The 21,838-nt window shown below is 40.2% G+C and overlaps 1 protein-coding gene across 1 annotated transcript; it reads left to right on the top strand.

Moving 5' to 3' along the window:
- Window positions 1-7: 7 nt before the first annotated feature.
- On the top strand, window positions 8-21,319 carry EXOG (endo/exonuclease (5'-3'), endonuclease G-like). Its single transcript, XM_014944882.1, has 6 exons — window positions 8-106; window positions 1,334-1,483; window positions 3,966-4,105; window positions 5,974-6,050; window positions 9,122-9,236; window positions 20,728-21,319. Exons 3-6 carry the CDS (start codon window positions 4,019-4,021, stop codon window positions 21,187-21,189), a joined length of 741 nt encoding a protein of 246 aa, XP_014800368.1. The 5' UTR covers window positions 8-106; window positions 1,334-1,483; window positions 3,966-4,018; the 3' UTR covers window positions 21,190-21,319.
- Window positions 21,320-21,838: the final 519 nt, after the last annotated feature.

Here is a 21,838-nt window from a genome sequence, read left to right as displayed (position 1 = left end):
GTCTGGGGGGCCGCGGCGGGCGCCGCCGCTTCGTGCTGGGCTGCGTGGTGGCTCCTCCGCAGCCAGAGCCAGCCGGAGCCGGTCCCCGGGCGAACCCTGCCGAAGGGTAAGCGGAGCGGGGCTGAGGGGAGGCCGGGCGCGGCGACCCCGTGGTTCCGCGGGGCGGGAGCGGCGGCGCCTCAGCGCGGCCCCGATCCCCACAGGCACCCCCGCTTCTAAACCCGCTCCCCTCTCCTCAGAGCAGCCTTCTCCCCGGTCCCTCCATCCCTCGGTGCTCAGAGCGGGGCGGGCAGTTCCCCGAGTTCCTGCGCCGGGCGGAGCGGGGGGGAGGTTGTTTGGGGACGCTGAGCTGTAACTCGCTTCATTAGGAAGGCAGGTTCTCCTTGCTGTGCCTGCTCGCACCAAAGTGGTGGTGACAGGCGAGGAAAGGGGTTTTCTGTGGCTACCACGACGGCTGCAAACGTCCTGTGTAGTGATGGAGAACGTTTACTATGAACACATAGTTCAGGTCAGGCCGTCGGGCCAGAGGAGGCCACCAAGGAGTGGTGGCTGTTGGCCTGGGGAAGCCCTGGCCCGTTTGCTGTGGGGGAATGAGGGCTTTGGGGGTGCAAGGTGTGGGGACGGGGCTGTGTGGGGGTTCCAGGGCCTGGTGGGAATTAGAGGTTTTTGCTGCAGCCTTAAGGCTTTAGATTTCTCTGGAGCATCAGAAAGCACAGGAAGAATGGCTCTAAAAGCCTGAGTTGCTCTCAAACAGATGGCTGGAGGACGAGGAAGTCAGTAAGACGGATGTAAATATTCCTCCGTGAGAGAAAAAAATGTTACTTGAAAAAAAAAATAATCTCAAAAGTGAAACTTTCATTCATTTAACAGAGTGTAAGTGTTCCCAGTGAGGGCAGGACTGGTGCTTGTGCTCAACTTGTACATTGCAGTTTGTGAGGAGGAGTGTGATTTCCAGCTCTGAAGGGTGAAAAGTGCGTGGTGATCTCCTGTGTCTCTAACTCCTTGTTGCCCGAGTTGTCCCTAAATATCTGATAGCTTTTCTTTTGAAAGCCAGCCCACAGCAATTGCTATGTAGATGTGTGTGGGCATTAGAGTGGATGAGCTAGTCCTAGAGTTGATGTCCTCATGTGAGGACTTGATGAAGAGCACAACTTATTTGGTAGAAGGGATTTTCATTGGATAGCTCCCTTAATAATTTTTAGGTCATAATAGTGGCAGTACCCTCGAGTAGTTCCCTGTATAGTATGTCTACATCCACTGAGATGCTTTTTTTACTGTTGTATTTCTGATCACGTTTAATCTTTGAATGTTTTTTGGTTTTTTTTCTCCTTAGAACCAGTAGAAGAGACTCTGCTGGAAAAATATGGATTCCCTGAAGCTGGAACAGAGACCAGAGTTTACACAAATCATGCACTGTCTTATGACCAGGCAAAACGGGTGCCTAGATGGGTGATTGAACATATTTCAAAACAGAAGACACTGGGTATGTTGGTATTTATTTTCTTACATTTAGGGCACCAGAGTGGGCTTTGCAGTTCACAGAAGTTGGGCCCAGGAGCAGGCAGGGTGAAAAATCCTGGAGTGATCTCTAGGTATGGATATTTCCACCCATTCACAATGTGACTGGAGGCAGCAGGCCTCTGGGTGGATGTCAGCTTCGTGACAGCATTAAGACTGATGTTGCCAGCGATTTAAAAGAAATCTGTCACTGCTGGTTGACTGGCTTGTTCAGTGTTCTTTCTCTTGTTGGGACTAGTCTGATATTGAATGTGCAACATCCTGAAGCCTCTAAGATAGAGTTGGCCCAAGGGCTGAGTATGAAAGGGAGGAATGAAGAAGAACTAGAGCTACCTTCTGTGAGAAATTTCAGTTATGAATTGTTGAAACAGTCTGTTAGCACCAGATACCTATATATCTGGGTTGGTGTAAGTACTGTAAGCCATGTTCCAGGAGGGAAGCTTAACTTACCCCTTTAAAACATGACTGTAGAGAAGATGAAAAACTGAAAATGAAACTTTTCCTACCTGATTCAGACCTGCAAAGTTCAGTGTTATTGCTCAGGCACTTAAAATTGCTCTTGCTTCCTTAGCTTGTGTAGTTAGTTCTGTGGGCCAATTTATGTCAGTTTAGGTCCTGCTCCATATGTCTGAATGCTTGTGGAGTCAGGTCTACAGAAACATCTTCATCTTAAAGAAATTTGTTTAGAATGGGAAGAACAGATGAATATCCATCTGTGAGAGAGAAATGGAGCAAAGGGCAGCAACAGTTGTAATTGTTCAAAGCTAGACAGGGCATACCTACTCACTGCAGCCATTATTTACTTTGATGCAGTTCTGTTGTATTTTCTGATGTGCATTATCTAATACTCTCTTCCCCGTTCTTTATGCAAGACAGAGGCTCAGTGCTTTTTTGCTGTCAACGGTGAATGAAATATGAATGGTATACAGTCATTGTAAATTAAGTTTATAGCATTAGTTCAGTTTTTATAAGGCAAATTATTAGTAATGGAGGTAACAGTATAATTGTAAAGTGTTTTATGAACGCAGTAGCCCTCTAAATATATCTTAATCACTGTCTTCAAATTACCCTTCAAAATTAAAAGCGTGATCCTGAAAATATTTATAACCAGCCCCTAAGTAACATCGTTGATTCCACTTCTTTCTGAGAAGAAAGCAGTAATTCCAGGCTTATTTTCAAGTGGGCCTTAAGAGCTGAATTGTTAAAATGTTTTCCAAATGATCACATGCAACTAACCTGCAAGTTGAAATTAAATATCTTGAGGCATTCAGCTCCAATTTATGTTTCATAGCTATTCTAATTGAGATTTGAGGCAGAACTGTGTTGTCCAGGGAAGGTCACAAAAAGCTTTCATGTACTGGAGTTTGAAACTATGTGCTGTAAAAAAAAATTATTGTTAAGTCAGAACTTAAATGTTTAAAAACATGGTGGAAAGAAATTAGCTTTACATGTAAATGAGATGTACAAATCTGATTGCAGAAGAAATTATTCATTTTTATCAAAGCAGTGAATAGAGAATAAATGAGGATATATTTTCCATTTTTCAAGTTTAATCGGTAAATTTCCCTTTGCCTTAAATGCAGAGGTTAAATAAAATTTTTAAAGAAGTAAGAATTCTGAAAGATGGTGTCTTATTGGAGGTCGTCAGTGCCAAAATGATTCATTCAAGTCCCTTCTGGCCATCGCTTTTCCAAGGAAGCAGTCAGTGTTTGGGATGAAATAGACTCAAAGTTGCAGCCTACTCAAATTAATTTCTTTTTTAAGGAGTTGACTGGGCCTTTATACAGTGCAAGGACACAAATATAGGTATATGGCCAGTAAACATGGGAAGAAGTCACAAGCTCCCTAGAAAAGATATCAGCTTAGAGTGGGCTGCCATCTCTGCAACAGTTGTGTTAGCTCCCCCCACAACCCTTTCCCCACCAAGTTTTTTATCTTCCAGAAATCTTAGGCCTTGTCTTTTTTGTGCACGAATTCCAAATGTCTGGAAAGGCAGAAGGAGAATCCCAGAAAGGAACGGGAAAGCTCTACGCTTATTTCTGTGCCCATGAAGAAAAAAATGACTTAAGTCTGTCGCTTGAATGGATTTGTCATTTTAGCAAGTGTAACTTCATCAAGATGCATCCATTCTACTTCCAGGCTAGACTTGGAAAAAATGCCACTTGTAGTGCCTCAAACATGAAAATGGAATTGCAGCTGGTGAAGATACACAGCTCTTCATTGTCCTAAAAAGCGAATCTGTACTGGGAAGAATTTTGAAGCGGAGCACTGATATTTAAGCAGAATTATTCTTTTTTTATGGTTGAGGAGAAAAATACCAAGTTTAGATAGATGTGTTGAATCCTTAAGCATGGGTCGTTTGACAAGATGTGACAGAACCAATTCTTTGTGTCCTTTTGTTACGATGGTTTAATGATAACCTGACAATTCAGTGTGTTATTTCTCAGGCAACGCAGACCGAAGGCACTGTAAATTCAGACCAGATCCTAACATCCCTCTAATGTTTAGTGCTGTCAATGAAGACTACCTTGGGAGCGGATGGTCACGAGGACACATGGCACCAGCAGGAGACAACAAATTTTCAACAGTAGGATTTTTTTTTCTTTCTTTTTAATCTGTGTTTATGAGTCGGAAAGGGTCAAAAGACCCGTAGAAGCAATGTGTAACGTTCCTTTTGCAGTTTGTTTTGAGATAGAATATGGTCTCATTGTTGATGCACAGAGCTGGGCTGGGAGTTACGAGTTCTGTTCCTCACTGAGCACTGTAGGATGCTCTCACAGCCTGCTTCAGGCATCTAAATCAGGTGCAACCTTTGGTGACATACCTCTCTTCATTAAATCACACCTATATTAACTGGTTTGGCAAAGATGGTGTGAATGTATCTGGTACTGTATAGTGTTCTCAACCTCTTCTATGTCAGGTTGTAAAAGGCAGGTGATAACCTTCACCAAACAAGCCTCCAGAGTGTCTTCTGAAGCTCGGTTAAAGGGAGACAGGGAGCGATGACTTCATCCTGACCAACAGGTGCTGGGATGTTTAAGGCTAGATTGGGCAAAGCAAAGACACTGTTAAGTACTGTTCTGTATTGGCAAGGGGATTGCCTGGATGATTTAAAAGGCTTTTTCCTTTCTGGCAATGTGTATGAGGTAAATTAGAACCTTCTTTTGCCATAGTTCTTTCAGTCTATAAAATGTCTTCACCTGCCATTTATTTAAGCTGTAAGAAAAGCATGCTCTAATGCCTTGGCTGACTAACAAAGCAGCCTTGGATTTATTGGATCCTCTTGTGAAATGTGCCTAATGCAGTAATTTGTCAATTAAGAAGCAGTTTGAATTTGTATGTCTGCCAGGCAGAGTAGTATGCAGTGGGGCAGAGTGACAGCACAGTGGCATGTGGTGGATGAAAGAGCCAGTCATTTTATTTCTGTGTCTTTGTGGTTATTTATTTGTGATACCTGAGGAGGTTTTTTTTCTAGTGAGCTACCTGTGCAGAGAGTTCTTGGACCTGGCTTGAAATGCAGTGAGATGATACAATCTTTCAAATACAGGATTATAAAAATTTAATTTCACAGTTTAATTAGCGGAGGTAGTGTTTGCTCATTATCCTGAGGAGTTTCAGCCCCTACACTTTGAAGAAGTAATATGTGAAAAATACTGCCAAATACAGGACCTCTGAACATTCTGGGTTAAGATCTTGGACATTTATTCTCCTGCATTTCCCTGCATATGTGTAGTTTCTTAGCACCAGGTCCTTTGCATCTGGAGATATGTGAGCTTCAGTTCAGAGAGGATTGTGACTCTTTTTAAAGATAAAATTAAGCAGATATGTAGATGTTTGACCATTATGGTCTCATAAGTCATTTCATCATTTGCATGTTAAGTATTTGCAAAATAATGTTAATATTTTTAATAAAACTTTTTCGACTCTTTTTAAAGATAAAATTAAGCAGATGTGTAGATATTTGACCATTATGGTCTCATAAATCATTTCATCATTTGCATGTTAAGTGTTTACAAAATAATGGTTAATATTTTTAATAAAACTTTTCCTTGTAAGGGAAAGAAAAAGGTAGCCATTAGGCAGTCAAATAAATGAAAAGCATGGGTGAAGGAACACGTCCCATTCAAAAGGAGGAGTATCTGCTTCCTTCAGAGGCATTACAAAACTGATACTGGGCAACATAGTAATTCCTATGTGCCTCTAGAATTGGATGTTCTTGTGCTATGTTTCTGTTAAAAAAAAAAAAAAGAGTTATTTTGCAAAGTTTGCACCTCAGTTATGCCCCATTTAAACCAAACTAATCTTGTAGGTATTCTGACTTATGTTTTATCTGACTGTTTATGTTGATAATGTTAAGACTTAACTAGAAATGGATTCTGATTCAAAAACTTCTAAAATATGTTTTCAGCTTGTAAGTATTTCAATTAAATTATATTACTTTCTTTCTGCGTGCAGACAGCCATGGCCGAAACGTTTTACCTGTCTAACATCGTGCCTCAGAATTATGAAAATAATGCTGGATTTTGGAACAGGTGAGAAATTACTTGTAAGTAAAATGAGTGAAAAATATCAGGCAGTGGCATAAATCAAAACTGCTATATTTTTAAAGCTTCTTCACATCTCAGTATTCTAGAGCACTTTATAAACTATCTATAGAGATGACAGCAGCCTTCTCTGAAATGAAAAGCAGCTCAGTCCTCACAGTACAAGAACAGTATAATGGCTACGTTTGTTCTTTATTCAATAAAACTGCAGAGGACATTTATTTAGAATAGAAAAAATTACTTCTTCTGGGTGATGTGGGTAAAGGTACCAGGGTTGACATCTCTGTCCTTAAAGAAAACTCAGTAGAAGCAAGAAAAGGATTTAGATCTTGCTTTAACATCTCTTCCTCAAAAAAGCTCTTCCAGTGCGAGAGTATTCACATCTCTGTATGTGGACAGTGGTTCACTTTGAGTTGGAGAACTGAGTGCTCCCCACTGAGTTGTGACTGCTTCAGGTCTTAGGGGTTTCTCCGAGGGCTGGCTTCTGAGTAGCAGCCAGGCAGGTTCTCTGTCACTTGGAAGCACCAGCTGGATCGGCTTGGAGATGAAGCGAGTGACAAATTTAAACTTTCTTCATGTAGGATTTTTATTCTTTCCTAGCTCTTAGTAGAGGAAAAGATTCATAAAAGTAGCATTCATCCAGTGCTTCTTGCATTGGACTTCTAGAATGTTAAGAAGCAGAAGCAGGAGGGGAAAATGATGAATTTTGCAAGGTTTGCTCAGGGGAAGGTTAGCAAAATTATGCACAGTACTGTGCTAAAAGTCTATCAAAAATGCACCATCATTCAACTGCACACTGCTTTCCAGTTTTATAAGTATGCATATAAAATCATATGAGGCGTTCAGTAAGGTTATACTGTTTTATAGACAAATAAAATGCTATAACATTTTAAGAGATTTTTTTTTTGCGTTGTCTTAATACCTCAAGTATTTGAGCATAAAATTTCCTTATATCAAAGCTAGACATCTGTAACAATTCAAAGTTGGAAACCCTCTTTATTTCCCTTGAGTAGGATCTGTCCCTAATCAGGAAATCGTGGGGAGTGTTTGAAAATTTCCCCTCACACTATCAGCCCCACAATTTAAGCAGCTGCTACCACTTTCTTCCAACCCCAACACCTTATCCCCACGGTTTAAATACACGAACAAGGTATTTGTGCCACATGTTTTGTCAGTCACTTGTTATAATGAGAAATAATTTAAGGACACCATGTTTCACGTTTGTTGTATCCCTTCCTGGCTTCAGTAGTCTATTCCTTTCTCTTTTTTTTTAAATTGCTTGCTTCTTGAATTGTCTTCTGAGGTGCAGGTAGGCAATACAGCTTAGTCAGTTTAACAATCTGCTGGTTTTTTTAAAGCGGTGTTTGCCCTCCAGCCACGTGCTTTTTGCTGCTTTCCCAGTTCCAGCTCTGGTACCAGCCTGACTGCAGCGAGTCAATTCCATTTGCTAACCCAGTTAAACTGATTCACGTTTTGTTTTGCTTGGTTATGTTTCTGCCAGATTAGAAAATTGGATCAACTGGTGAGATGAGTGCCAGAGCCGAGACGGAAGATGGAGTAGGACTGTTCAGCTGGGGCAGAGAAGGGGAGCGGTAGGAAAGGGGAGAGCAGGTCAGCATCTTTCAGCCAGCTGTTAGATAGTAAGCTATTGGTTTGGTTCAGTGGTGTGGTCTAACTGCACCTTAGTATTTATTCCTTCCCACCCACCAAACATGCATGCTTCTTTCTTCCCTGATGTTTAACTGTTGTTTTCTGTCTTGTTCTGAGTGCGGTTTCGTGGTCACTGTCATCTGATCTCTGTCCCTGCTGTCACCGAAAGCACTTTGCTCCCCAGCTGCCTTTATTCCCATTCTTTCCTTGTGCTGGGTGATGTTTGTATGGCCATGCTGGGAGACAGCCTGGGGAGCTGAGCTGCTTGGAAGCAAAGCTGACAACAGCAGGAAAAAAATCAGCTTGTGGTCAATGCTTTGGCATATCCTGTTGCAGCTATTACCAAAGAAGAAGGGGTTCATTCCTCCTAATTCTGATTTGTGCAGCTATTACCAAAGAAGAAGGGGTTCATCCCTCCTTGGGCTCATTTCTGCTAATTCTGATTTGTGTGAGCTGATTTAACTCACTAATCCAGCACAAGAAAAAGAGAATATTATCAGGGTTATTGACAGATGAAGAGTGCTAAAGGTGGCCCAAAGGAGAGATATGAGGGATGAGACAGAGAAGGGGGTGAAACATCCACCTTACAGAGGCAGCCAGAATATCTGAGCTCATCTGCCTCATGTTCTGGTCTGTGTGTCTATTTGAGTGCAGTGCAACCCTTACCTTTAGTAAAGGACCAATGGACCCTCACTGTGTGTGATTTCTGTAACACCTGGGGTGTTACATCAAAAATAGGCTATAATGTTTTGTTTTTTGTGAAATAGACCTGATCCAGAAATCTTCATATTTGGGAAAAAATGTTATGTAGTAAACTGAATCAATTAGTTTAAAAAGGAAAAATAATGTTACTGTTTCTGGGGTTACTACTTTATTTTTAAACAGATTTATATTAAAAAAAAACAGTAAGTAGACTTGTGGGAACAACACATAGAAAATTTCCTAAGTACTTTGAGCTATGGAAAGAGTTGTCCGTTGCCGGACATTGATTCTTTGGGAGGAAGATATAAATCCAGTAATATGGTAGAACCTTTGAAAGTAATAACCCCACAACCTGCAGTTTAAAACAGGTCACTAATCCCAAGTGACCATCAACAGTATCCTTCTAATGTCAAGCGTGGGAAGAAGTAGAGAATTCAGATTTTCAGGGCAGGTGGTACGGCCAGAGAAATCATTTTCAAATGTGCATGATAACACATGCCTGTCTGTAACGAAGCAGACCTGGGACAAGTGGGAAGTGTGGCTTGGCCTTACGTTTTTACTTTGTTTGACCTGTGGGTCAGTCACATGAGTTTAGAAAAATGCTCCCAAACCATCAGTAGTGTATCTTGCCCTTCACAGTATGTTTCATAGATTATTGTGTTAAGTTTTCCCAGCTGACTTCACCCTGTCTGATAAATATGTTCCAGAATGGAAATGTATTGTCGGGAATTGACCGAGAGATTTGAGGATGTTTGGGTAGTTTCTGGACCTTTGACCTTGCCTCAAACAAGTGATGATGGAAAGAAGAGTGTTACGTATCAGGTATGTATATATGTTGCTGGGTTAACAGTGCAGTGGTGGTACTTTATTTATTTAAAATTAATATTGTAGCTTGATAAAACAAAGTTAGACAACCTAGTACATGCAAAATGTGTGAAATGTCTAGTACTAGTTGGAACAAGTTCAGTAGAGATGTTATATCTTGCCTACAACTGAAAAGGTATAATTTTAAAATAATTGGTTTCATTTACAAAGGGAGATCTATTAAATATCTGTTCACAGTCTGCAATAAAACAGTTTTCTGACTTCTATAATACATGACAGTATCTAAATAGAGACTTTGTGGGTTTTGCTGGTGTGTAGGGATCATTATTGATGTCATTTATTGATAAATCTTAGAAACAGTGCAATACAAAGTTAGTGTGGGTTTCTCAAAACTGTGTAGGGTACTGGAATGCCCGTGCTCCATTAAATGCAAAAGCAGTTGTTTGCAGATAACCCGTATGCATCACTTAGATGAGGCCTTGCATCTGAGATTCTGAGCATACCATAGTCAATTGAAAGACTTTGTTCAAATTCAGTAGGTTTTAGGTGTATGCAAGGTGATTGCTGGTCTGTGGTAGTGGAACCCCTCCCTTCTTTTGGTCTCCCCTTTTTATTACCTGTTTAAAACACTCTGAAGATTTAGGATTGAAAATTCACCATCCCTAGAAACCACCACTGATAGACTGACAGACAGGAAAGGCTATCAAGTTGAGAGGTGTATTTATTCTTGCTTATCCTGACTTACTCTTTGTAAGCATGTGTTTAGGCATCTGTAGGGTTTGAGCACAGTAAGGTATTCAAGGGAGGGAGTTTTACCTCCTGACCCTACTGTAATGAGATATTATTGCTGTTTTCAGTTGCTAGATGAAAGCTAGCATAATGCAAAATAATAAATGCTGTATTTTGCACCTCTTGAAAAAACACTTTTCCTTGAAAATAAGTACTCAGATCAACTGCAGCTTCAGCTCATGAGTGATTCAGCTGTCCAACTAGTTCTCTGAGGAGCAATGAATGAGCTTGCTATAACAAGCCCCTGTTTCAGAGGGATATGAGACACAAAAGAGAGACATGTTCAGCTTTCAACACTGGCTTGTTTAGCAGTAAGATTTAGGGCCTATTTCTCCATTATAAATAGACAGCTGATTTCCATTTGATTTTACTTGGAACTCAGTCATGATAGAATGTAATTTTTCCTGTTCGCTTTTACCTTTTTACTTCTTCAAAAGCTGCCTCTTAAGTCCCCACCAGCACATATCTGTAACCTTGACTGTGACGAAATCACAGCTTCTGTTTTGTTTTTTGTTTGTTTTTTTCCCAGACAGTCATATGTTATGCTTATGAAAATGCAGTAATAACAATATATCTTTTTCATGTTCAGTGGCAGTTCCAGACTTCAGCTCTCACTACATCTTTGCGAGCAAGGTGACAACTGTGCTTATTTTCAAGTGGATAAATAAGCCATGGTTAAGGGTTATGACTAATGTCACATGATAAATTAGTGGCAAAGCCAGCTTTAGACTGGCAACGGTTCCTTGCCACCCAAAGGGACAGCGCTGACTTTGCTATTGCCCATTGTACTTTCCAGTCCTTTTTCTTGTCTGCCAGTCCTGATGACTCTCAGATCCTCCCACAAGATGCTTAATGACCCAGTGCAGTAGAAAACCATCCGTACTGGACTCCTTACTTGCTTACTGGGCTTGTTTCCTACTGCTGTAGAAAGATAGAGCAGCACATGGAAGAGTCTAGCGCTTACTGGTGAGAGCATGAGAGATATCCAAAAGCACATGGCTGGGAGCGGGAGGGAGATGTTCCCTTTCAACAGTCTGGAGCTGAGCATTTGGCTTATTGTCACGCAGAATGATACTCTGAGGGTTCTCCAGGCTTGCTCTTTGCTTGCTGGAATTTGCCTTTCAGTAGCTGTCAGGATACAGCATTTATTTTTTATCCTTAAAAATATATATTGGTCTTGCATAGCAGAGAATTAAAAATCCTGAGCTGATTTGAACATTTTATAACTGAAAATGATTTTCCAGGAAGCAGCTGAATCATTTATCAACCGCTTCACTTCACTCTGGGTCATCTTTTTCTAGTTTTTCTCTAGAGAAGGTGTTTACTTGGAAAGATTACATTTTCTGAAAAATGATCTTGGCTCTCCGTTTTGGTTTTGAAATGTAAATTGTAGTATTCCACAGGTAAAAATAAGAGAAAGCATTGCATCTTGCTGCTTTTATTCAAAGTAACTTGATAGCAGGATACGGTGATGGAATAATAGTGGCACAAAATGTCCATGCAGCTTTGATTATCGTTCTTTTCTTGTCTGTTGCCAAGATGTCTTCATCATCTTTGGGTTTGATGACAACTCTGGTCTTTTATGAATGTTTTATCAGTTTTGGTCTTAATATAAACTATGAAGTGAAGTTCAGCGTGAAATTGAAAGCAGTGGAATGACGATATTGGGGTTTTTATTTCACCATTTGGTCACATTAATAAATCCTTAACTTCCTACGGTGTTATTCGGTATGTAAATCCATTTGTGTTTAAGTTGTGTTTAAGTACAGATAATGCTGTCTACAGGTGGCAAAAGTAAAATATTGATTTGGGGGATTTCTTTTGTTTTGTTGTAAAAAATTATTTGATTGGGTCCTCCTTGGCTCTGCTCCTAAGTGTAAATAAATACAGGCTGAGAATTTGTTATTTTGAAATCTCTTTATAGCATAAGTTCTTGTGTTTGCCATTGAAGTTGTCCTTTAGGGAGAGAAACTTCAGAATAGAGTGGTGTGCATTTTGTTTGTTTTGTTGTTTTTTTTTTTCCTCTTACATCAACACATACACTTAGAAGAGGGAACACAACCTGTCAAAGCACCAGAGAGAAGTTCTTTTCAAACAGATACCTGGGATATAATTGCAGTCATTGCCATTGATTTTGATAGTCTGGGGTTCTGCCCCTAAACCAAGCACACTAAGAGTTGGCAGCTGAATGGGAAGGGAAGGTACCTCTTAGCTGTCTTTTGGAGTGAACTCTGCTGGGTTCAAACAAGTGTCTTAGAAATGAAAGGCTTTCAGTCCTTATTGTTTGGGCTTATGAAGCTGATGTGAGAAGGTGTCCTTTTTCTTTGTATGTGCCGTTTAAGGAGAGGTGTTGTAGGATACACAGTAGTGCTGAAACTCACAACCTGTAATCTGGCAATGTGACTGTTAAGGTTGAGCTCCTTTCTAACATTTTTCTTCTCTGAAACTAGAACTGTGGAAAAAGGAAAACACAGAAGTACTACAGTGAATGTGTCTGCATTGATTTGTTTCAGTTCCTCTCTTCGATCTTAGTTTCCTTGTTTTTGGCTAAAGGAGTGGTGAAATACATATCCATGGCTTTACAGGCTGGTGTTTTTCTCATCAGACATCCAAAAAGGTTATTTTTAGATCACTATAGAGGAAAAACAGAGCATCGGTCATGGCATTGTTCCCAGTTCCTGCTTGGACTCTGGTACCATTTGCTGTTTAATTCCAGAAAGGGAATTAACCTTGAACTCCTTAGATGCCAGCGTCGTTCTATCTATTGGCTGAACTTGCTGGATCCTCAGATATGTTCTGTCATTTCATCTGTCTCCAGCGGAGGCTTTTATTGCAAAGAGTAGATTGATGACTGTGCTTGGTATCTGAAAAACATATTTTGAGAATATATGTAAAATAAAATGCCAACAGGAAAAATCTGTTCTGCGTCATTGGAGAGGCAGATGCAGGTTTTTTGGTTTTGTCCAGATCAAATCAAAATGACGTTGTCTTGTTTTATACATTACTGTTCTTCAGTGACTGTCACTTCAGTGATTTTCCTCTGTCAGCAGATTTGGAGCTTGAAATATGAATTTTGCAATAATTCTACTGCATCATGCTCAATGCTCCACCCTTCTTATTCCCAGTGCCATCGTAGTAAATGTTAATTTAAGAAAAATTGGTGAACAGAAGTACAGTTTAGATAACATTTTGTTTGTTGTTTGAAGAAAACATTTTTTATGTACTTTTTAGTGACATGCTAGGTTCATACTGGAATCGTGACTTCTGTTTAATTTTCAAAATTGAATAACTAGGCTGGGCCAGAGATGCACAATAACTGTATCAGAAGATGTACTTACTTGTCATCTAGTTCTGTGGCAAGTAAGTCCCTGGGAAACTAATTGCACCTCTCAAATATAAGATGGTATTTCATGGTTTTCTTCAGTCAACTTTCAGAAGTAGTAGAGGTTTTCTCCTAGCCAGGATACTGTAGGGGAAGGAGTCCTCATTAAAGGAGGAGATAAACTTGGGGACTATTACTATTTGTTGGCTTCTCCAGGTGGGCTCAAGGCTACGCAGGCAACTCATGGATCTAGGTCCATTATACATGTCCCGTAAAACCTCTGTGCAAAGGGCTAGATCTTAGATCAGCTGGTGTAAACAACTAGAGCTCTGTCAGCCCTAAATTTAGACATGATGTACAAATGAAAATAATAGACACTGGGTTAAGAGTGGAGAAGAGACACCAAAGGTACAGGATAGATTTATGGGGTTGCTTTTATTTAGCACTGTACCCATCCCGAAGGTTCTTTTATTATAGGAAGAGTGGTGCTAGGGACTGTAGTAGATTCAGTATTAAATAAGTTAAATGGATTCTGTGGAAGTAGTAGTCTGTCAAACATGTAAATACAGTGTCATAATGTGTATACACACCCTCTTTATTAAAAAAAAAAAAAACAAACAAAAAAGGGGGGATTGGATTGGTGTGCCTTTTAATGCCGTAACTATGTATTTAGGCACAGCTTTTTTTTTAACCATCTCTTTTTTTTTATTATTTAATTTTAGGATTGTGGAATGATTTGGCAATAGCAATCAGACCAGCCATAATAATAAATTAAATTTTCCTGAAGTACATACATTTGCATTTTGTAGTGCTTGGCAGTGCAGTGTTGTTGCAGATTGTTATTTTGGTTTTCATCTGTAATATTTTCTGTTGTCTCTATTGCTAGCTCTGCCTTCACACCCCTCAGCTCTTCTCAATGCCATCTGACAGAGTTCTTCCAAATATGGGGGGGGAAACTATCAACAGATTCAGTGCTGCCTAACACAAATCCAGCAGGAACTAGAGTGGAGGCAATTAACGCTGTCATGATGATCAAGTAAATGAAATTATACTAGTAGCAAATGTAATTTTTTATACTAACAGAAAGTCTGTTTCTATACAGAATTTAGTACTAAATTGTAATAAAGCTCTGGCTTGTCAAACGTGGAGTTGTATCAGCAGGAATGATCTTATCTACAATAAAACATCTGATGGACCTGGCCAGTATCATGCCTCAAGTTACAGCTGAAAACAAATGCCTATTCAGAGAAAGCAACAGTCTTATTTTGGGTGACAGGAATGATGCCCTTGAATTCTGTCCATCGAGAAATGTGACAGAAGTCTTAATTTTGTTACTGCCAGACATAGACGGAGGAACTGTTACATAGAGAATTGTGTGTATGCTTCTTCTCCGGCAGTTCTGATTTGCAGTGTGGCTTTGTTCTAAAATCTAGTTATTATTCAGAGAAAGAAAGGGAGGAAACGGTTACTGGAGTGTAGAGGGAATTTCTGGAGCTATTATTTTAATGTATTTGATGATGGTACCCTCTGAGGCAAGGACTCTTCAGTGTGTGCTGGCAGTTAAGGCATGATTGAATGTGATTTCTGTTTACCAGGTTCTAAGAGAATCTCAGATAATTGCCAATCCAGAGCTGGCCCTTGCTGATGAAAGGCTGGTCCCTTTTGCTAATTCTTTACACAGTTGATTTTCATTTTCTAGACACTAGGTGGCAAAATACTACTTTTAAATTCATGAGTCCTTTCTTTTAAAAATTATTCCTGCCTTTTTAAAAGATGATAGGTTTCTTACCACTCTGGGAAGCTGTAACCAGTCCAGTATAAAATGAAAATATGACAGCGTTTGTGTATGTCTTAAAATTTCTAGAAAGAGTAACACTGTTTTCTTCTAATATAATCTAAAGTGTTCTGCCATTACAGTGTGTATGTTCCTTTTGTCCTGTTTATGTAAGAATCGAGGTTTTTTTCTCATAAATTCCAAACTGTAATTTTTAGGGACTGCTTTGCCCTGTATTTATCTGACTGCCACCATAAAGGTGAGGTTAGTTAATGCCATATGCTTAAACTTACCCTAGGTGCCATTAGCAGATATCTTCATTGTTTATTGTGATACTTCAGCACTCCATAAATATTATCAATTTTTTCCTTCCTCCAATTTTAAAAGCTACAGTCAAGAACAGTTTACTGATTTGGCCAAAATCATGAGGAAAGCCAAGCTTAAGAGAAATCCCCATCCAGGGCTATGAGACTGAATTTGTCAAAGCTCAATGAGTTCTCTCTTTTTTAAGAAATAGTGTTACTTCTGCCCTTATCTTGTGTCTGTCCCTGTGAGCTCTTTAAGCTTGTAAGGCTGCTTACCGACACGTTTGTTATTTTAGCAATATGTAAACATCTCTAAATGTCAGGAATTGCACACATTTTAATGGCCGGTCCTCATGACAGCTGTCCACCTTTAATTGGGCATCGAGGAGTAGAACAAATTTATACACACTTGTGGAATGTCAATAACGATGTCAATAATAATAAAAAACAATAAACACTGTGCTGAAAATGACATTATCATAATATTGCATTATTAGACAACACCAGTTCAGTCTTAGGGCTTCAGCCAGCATGAGATCACCAGAGAAAACAGAGCAAAGCAAAAGTGAAAGGAATGAGCAGCTGCAAAAACTTTGGGCAATGAACGTTTTTATGTTGAACTGATACAGACAGCAAAGAGAAACTGTATCTGAAATTCCGTGTTGATTTTCCAACTGATGATGGGAAAGGAATATTATTTACGCTATAAAAAGAAGGCTTTTAGCTGGAGTCCTTTTTTTTTCTGTTATAAGACTGTTGAAAATTTGAAAGATTAAGGAAAATTTTATAGGAATAGCAAAAAGGAGATTTTCAAAGGATGACACAAGAAGTTACCCTGTGGCCTGTTATCAATATGGTGTGACTGCAGTGATTTTTCAACAGACCCTTGCTGTTTTTTCTTGGATGTATTAGCGCATGAAATTTTTTTTTGTGAATCACAGATATTATTAAAAACTATTGCTCTTTCCCAGCTGGGACAGCGAGCTCTTTCAGGCATTGATTGCTGAAAGATCATCTGCTCCCTGTGGATAGACAAGCACAAATCAAAGTCAACATCTGTGCATGGATAATCTTAACCCATTTTCTGTTCTGTTACAATGGGAGCATATGCTCTCTGCCTCTGGTAGGCATGCATTGAGATAAATGGGATGGTGCAGATCAGAGCGGTGATTCAGGCTGTTGTAGTTGGGTAGGAAAATCCTCTAGGTGGCAATAGGAAATGAATTGTTGAGTTTGTTTTTCCTACCTATTGCCTGTTGCAAACTTCACTTCTGCAGAATCACGCTTTACTTCTTTCTCCAGGTGGCTGAGCTGTGTGTGTGTGGGGGGGCAAATCTACGGAAACATTCATCTGCACCTTCTGTATCTACTCCCATAAAAAAGCAAATTGTGGTATATTACAGAGCATAATGATTGATTGAAATATTATGGCATGCTCCACAACTGCATTTAACAGGAATCATTGGGTCACGCTGACTGCATAAATTATTGGTGATGCATCCTGTGCATGGGTCACACAAGCGTTAAACTGCAGGAAAAAACATATATATTCTTTGTCATGCATATTTACTCTGTCAGAGAAATCAAGCACCTTCCTTTGCTGGTATTCTCCTCCAGCAGAATGAGCTGAGGATAGAACTTTTATGCCTCGTTTTATGTAAGGAAAGGGAATCATTTGTGGACTGTTGCTGTTCGGTAGGCTGAAGTTTGCTTTAATCACTTTAACAGTATTAGAACTCAGTGAAGTAATTACAGAAGTAGTTTACTGCTATTCAGAGGACTAGTATAAAGCCTGAGCACTACTTAAATTTTTATTTTAAACCCTCAAAAGAGAGCTTATGTGGAACTGAAGTGGTACATAATTTACATGTCTGGCCGTTGCCTGTGTAGAGTTGAGTTGCATTTGGAACTATATTTCTCAAAGGGCCAACCCTTCCTTAATTTTGAACTAGTCCTCTTTTTCCTTCTTTCCTTCCCTCCTTCACAAGGGCCTATACTAGCCACGAATGTGCATTATTTTGCATAGAATATATATATTTGCATATTATTACATAAGCTCAGGGTCTGTTTTCCCTTAACACCCACTTCAGGCATTCAGCATTTCCATTTCATACCTAACTATTCTATGTGCAGCTCTATTCATTCCCCAGCCTTTCTATCCACCCACTCAGCCCTCAGACTCAATCCCCGGTTCCCTCTGCTTGCTCACTCCACACGTATTCACCTGTTTGTTTTACATATGCCATCTACCCCCTAATTGGAGATACTTGTAGCATCTCCATCTGTGTGTTCACCCTTCCTCTAGTCTTTTATACAACAGACAGTGGATGCTGGTATGTGTGTGTGTGCGTGGGAGGTGTTGAGAAGGGGAGGGAGCCGAGCTAAGGAGGACCTAGTACGTACACATGTATTTATAGTGGGGAAAAAAGGATGTGAAGAGGCCTGGAAAAGGCAGTGCAGGCCATACTGCACAGGAATGCTGAAGGTCAGGAGATTGTTGGCCCAGGGAAAAATGTGGAGAACAGGGTTTAGTGTCGCTACTGCCTTCTCTCAGGAGGCTACGGCAGCCTCAGGGTGCAGTGTGGCTGTGGACAGCCTTGTCCTTCTCCTCACCGTGCCCTGGGAGCAGGCAGGAGGTGGGATCACAGTGCAGGCTCTGCAAGCTCCCTGCTCCAGGGGGAGAAAAGGAGCTCCAGCCTCTTGCCTTCAGCAGTGTCAGTCACAGTCTCGGGTGATTACAGAAATGTGAACTCCCTCCTCTCCTCCTCAGGGCTTTCTGTGCTTCTTGGCTCCCTCCTTCTCACCCCCAATACATTGTGTGTACTCCCCAGTTTGAGTGCCACCCAGTTCAAACAGGTTAAACTCCCAACACCATCCATTTTTAATTCGCTTTTAACCTACCACATACAAGAGAGTGTTGATGCGTTTTTAGTATACTTTAAAATTACCTGCACATCAGTCAGTTTTGATTATTTATGCCGTTGATCCCGAGGAGCTGTAACTCTAGTTTCACCCACACTGAATGCTAAATGCAAAGTGCTTTGACACTCAGGAGCTCTAATTTCCCTATCAAGACATCTGTCGTTGTTGAAAGGGAAAGTGGATTTGGCATAAGGCATTTATTTATTGCTTAACAGTTTCAATGATTGTTAGATGTCTAGGCAGAGCTTTATTTAGGAGAAGGTTGGTGGTATAAGCAAGATTGTTTTTGTAAAAAAACACAATGAAAAAAGTTTAAACTACAGCAAAGCCATTAAATAGTCTAGTTTAGGGAAGGGGGGAAGTATTCCGTAATAGAGTAAAGAAATCTAAGACCATGTGTCTGCCAGAGACAGTAGTAATGTTATAAATACATTATTATATAAAACATGAAACAACTTTATTCATCAGAGGTTTCCCTTTCTCCTAAAGGTACTTTCTCTGGTTTTGGTCTAACCAGTAAGACTTAAAGACCGGTCACTTAAAAAACTGACAACAGAGGTAGAAGACACTACAAGCACTGAAAAAATTCATAACTAAATGAGTTAAGTATTGGAACAGTCTGATGTGAACCTTGGTTCAGTAGCCACAGGCAGAGTTTAGTTTTAAAAACATATTTTCTTTTGCAGAAGTGCTGAATATTCTCAGAATAAAGCACACATAAGAAGTGTTTCTTTTGTGATTGAGTTACACTGAATATATGAATGGATAAATCGTGTCTGAACTGATATGCGGGATTAGTTGGTAAAATACTTTCAATTAATGTGATCGGTTGTGGCAGTGAAATAAATACCTGCTTTCTCTGAAACTCTATTTTAACTGTATCTAACAAAAGCTGTCAAAAAATCAAAACAAGCAGTCTTTGCTTTTGCAGATATTGCAAATATTAGAAATGGTACCAAATTACAGATTTTAGGTATAAAACAAGTTGCCTTTGTAGTTCTTGTAAGGCGTCTGCATCTTTTTCTTCTATTGCCATTTGAATAAAAGTACAAATTTTAGAAGGGTTGTTATACAGGAGTTATGCAAAACTCAAATTTTCCCCATGTGAGGCTGTTACATGTTGTTAACGTGGCAGGCTCAGTTCAGGAACACTGAAGGATAAAAAAAATAATCCTAATACAGGCTGTCACTTTTTGAATACTGGGGATGTTACATTTATCACCACTAGGTGTATTCCCTTGGATTTATTCCCGACACAGGGTGGTGTGTCTGCTGTATACATGTGTGTGTGAGCTTTTAACAGATTTCACTTGAATTTGGAGTCGTGATTGTCTCCTGCTGCTGCTTGAGTTAGATTCCTGGATCCTGGTCTGAGTGACCCAGCATGAAACCCAACATGCACAAGCTCTTGAGTTGAATCATATTGAATTTATGTAAAAATAGGTGCATTTTCTTTGGATAGACTTCTCTTCCAAGGTACTGAGTCATTGAATGTACTTCTTTATATCCAGATCCGTTCAAAACAAAAGCTTCCTTGGGTAATGTGGCTTTTAAATACAGCCTGTTTGTGGGTAATAGAGATACAAAAAATAACTGAGAGAAAGTGAGTTAATTTGAAATGCATATTAAAAAACACATAATTTGGAACTGTCAGGTCAGGAACCTAATATTGAGTCACTGTTGCTGACATTCCAAGCATTAAAAGTCACTGTTGCTTGGCATTCCAAGCAGTAACAGTGTGGTGCAGGATGAGAAAGGAGCTCCACCAGCCCTTCACATCAGCTACACTTATGGATCTGCACCAGGATCAGGGAGCTGGGGTCTTGGCTGACTCCCTCTTTCCCTGATGTGGTTTTCACATTTGGTTCCAGTTCAGTTTGAGCCGTAACTGAAGTAGGATCTGCTTGGGGGATTTAAGTTGAGTTCGTTCTTCTACCAGAGCTCCTGGTCACAGATCTTTACAAATATTTAGGCAATTACTGACTAACCTTTTGACCTTCTGTCTGCATCATCCTTCTTAACAGTATAATACAAAGTCAGTAGTGTTATAGGTGGAAGGCAGAGAACCTTCTGGGAAAGTCTCCTACCAACAGTGGCTAAAAAACCCTGCGGTGAAGTGTTCTTTGCTCTGCTTTTTTTCTTTGAGAGAGTTGTTCTGGCATCTAATAACTAGCTCATTCCTGACCAACTATATAAGGAGGTGCAATGGAATGGTGCTTTCCACCTCAGTGTCTAGTCTGATAACACTATAGGTGATTTTGATGTGTAGTTACATGCCGTAACTCCTTTTCAGAGGTAAAATAATTAGCCTCCCATCTTTTTTTTTCTCCCCACAACTGATAAGATCTATATCTGTAACAACTTTCCTTTTGACAGGTCATCGGGAAGGATGATGTAGCTGTACCATCCCACCTCTACAAGGTGATCCTCGCCAGACGGAGCAGAACATCTCCAGAGCCCTTGGTACTGGGGGCTTTCGTGGTGCCGAACGATCCCATAGGCTTCAATCACCAGCTGACTGAGTTCCAAGTAAATGTTGAAGATCTGGAAAAAATGTCAGGCTTAGTTTTCTTCCCCCAGGTGAACAAAACCAAAGATGTTAAAAATATCTGCGAGGTGGATACCTGCAAGCTGATAGGCTTCAAGGAGTTCACGTTGTACATCACTGCTCGAAAGGTGCAGAGCGCCCGCACGTTGCACCGCTTGGAGAAAGCCATGTCAGAGTTACGGGAGGCAGGGATTGAGCCTGATGAGTATCTGCTAAAGCTTCACAAGAAGAAGGAAGAAGAACTCCTGCAGGAAAAAAAAGTGGCAGCTAGAGAAGGGAAAGCTGGCTGAGTGCTTGTTCGGGCAGGTATTTGGGGTTTTGTATTTTGAAAGGGGACCTGAAGGCAAACACAAAGACGAGGGCTCTATGAATGATCCTTTTTTGAACTGTGAAAACAATAAAGAAACATTTGAAAGCTGATGGGTTCGGAGTACCGCTCGTTCTTGTGTAACACGATGCACACACGTGGTTTGTTCGCTCGTTCTTGTGTAACACGATGCACACACCAGCGGCACTGGTAAGATGTGGGAAATGAAAATGACCCCTTTCTGGCATGAATAGATTCCTGGACCTCCAGAAAAGGCTTTGTGCTATTTTCCAAGCGAGACGTCAGACTTGGGGTTTGTATGGAATCCCTTCTAGGAATATTATAAAAATAGATGGTAGACACCTTGGGAGTAAAACTGGAACGTGTTTAAATGCAATTCCGCCTACAAATGTCTTTCATTTTCATGCAGTAGAAGCAATAGTACTTTCTGGGATTTTTAAAAAATTAAATTAATTTAGAAATATTTTGTTTAATGCTTTTGTTAGAGACCTGTAGGACATAATCTGAATCCCTTACAGTCTTTACTTAGTTGTGTTAACTAAACCAGATTGTCTCTTACCTCTCCTGACCTTGTGTGCCTTGGATACTTAGCATGTCAGTAGCTGTCAGCT

The sequence above is a fragment of the Calidris pugnax genome, unplaced genomic scaffold (genome assembly GCF_001431845.1).
Source record: "Calidris pugnax isolate Ruff unplaced genomic scaffold, ASM143184v1 scaffold54, whole genome shotgun sequence".
Taxonomy (NCBI): Eukaryota; Metazoa; Chordata; class Aves; order Charadriiformes; family Scolopacidae; genus Calidris; species Calidris pugnax.
Note: the sequence above shows the minus strand (reverse complement) of the source record. Positions and strands in the feature narration are given on the sequence as shown.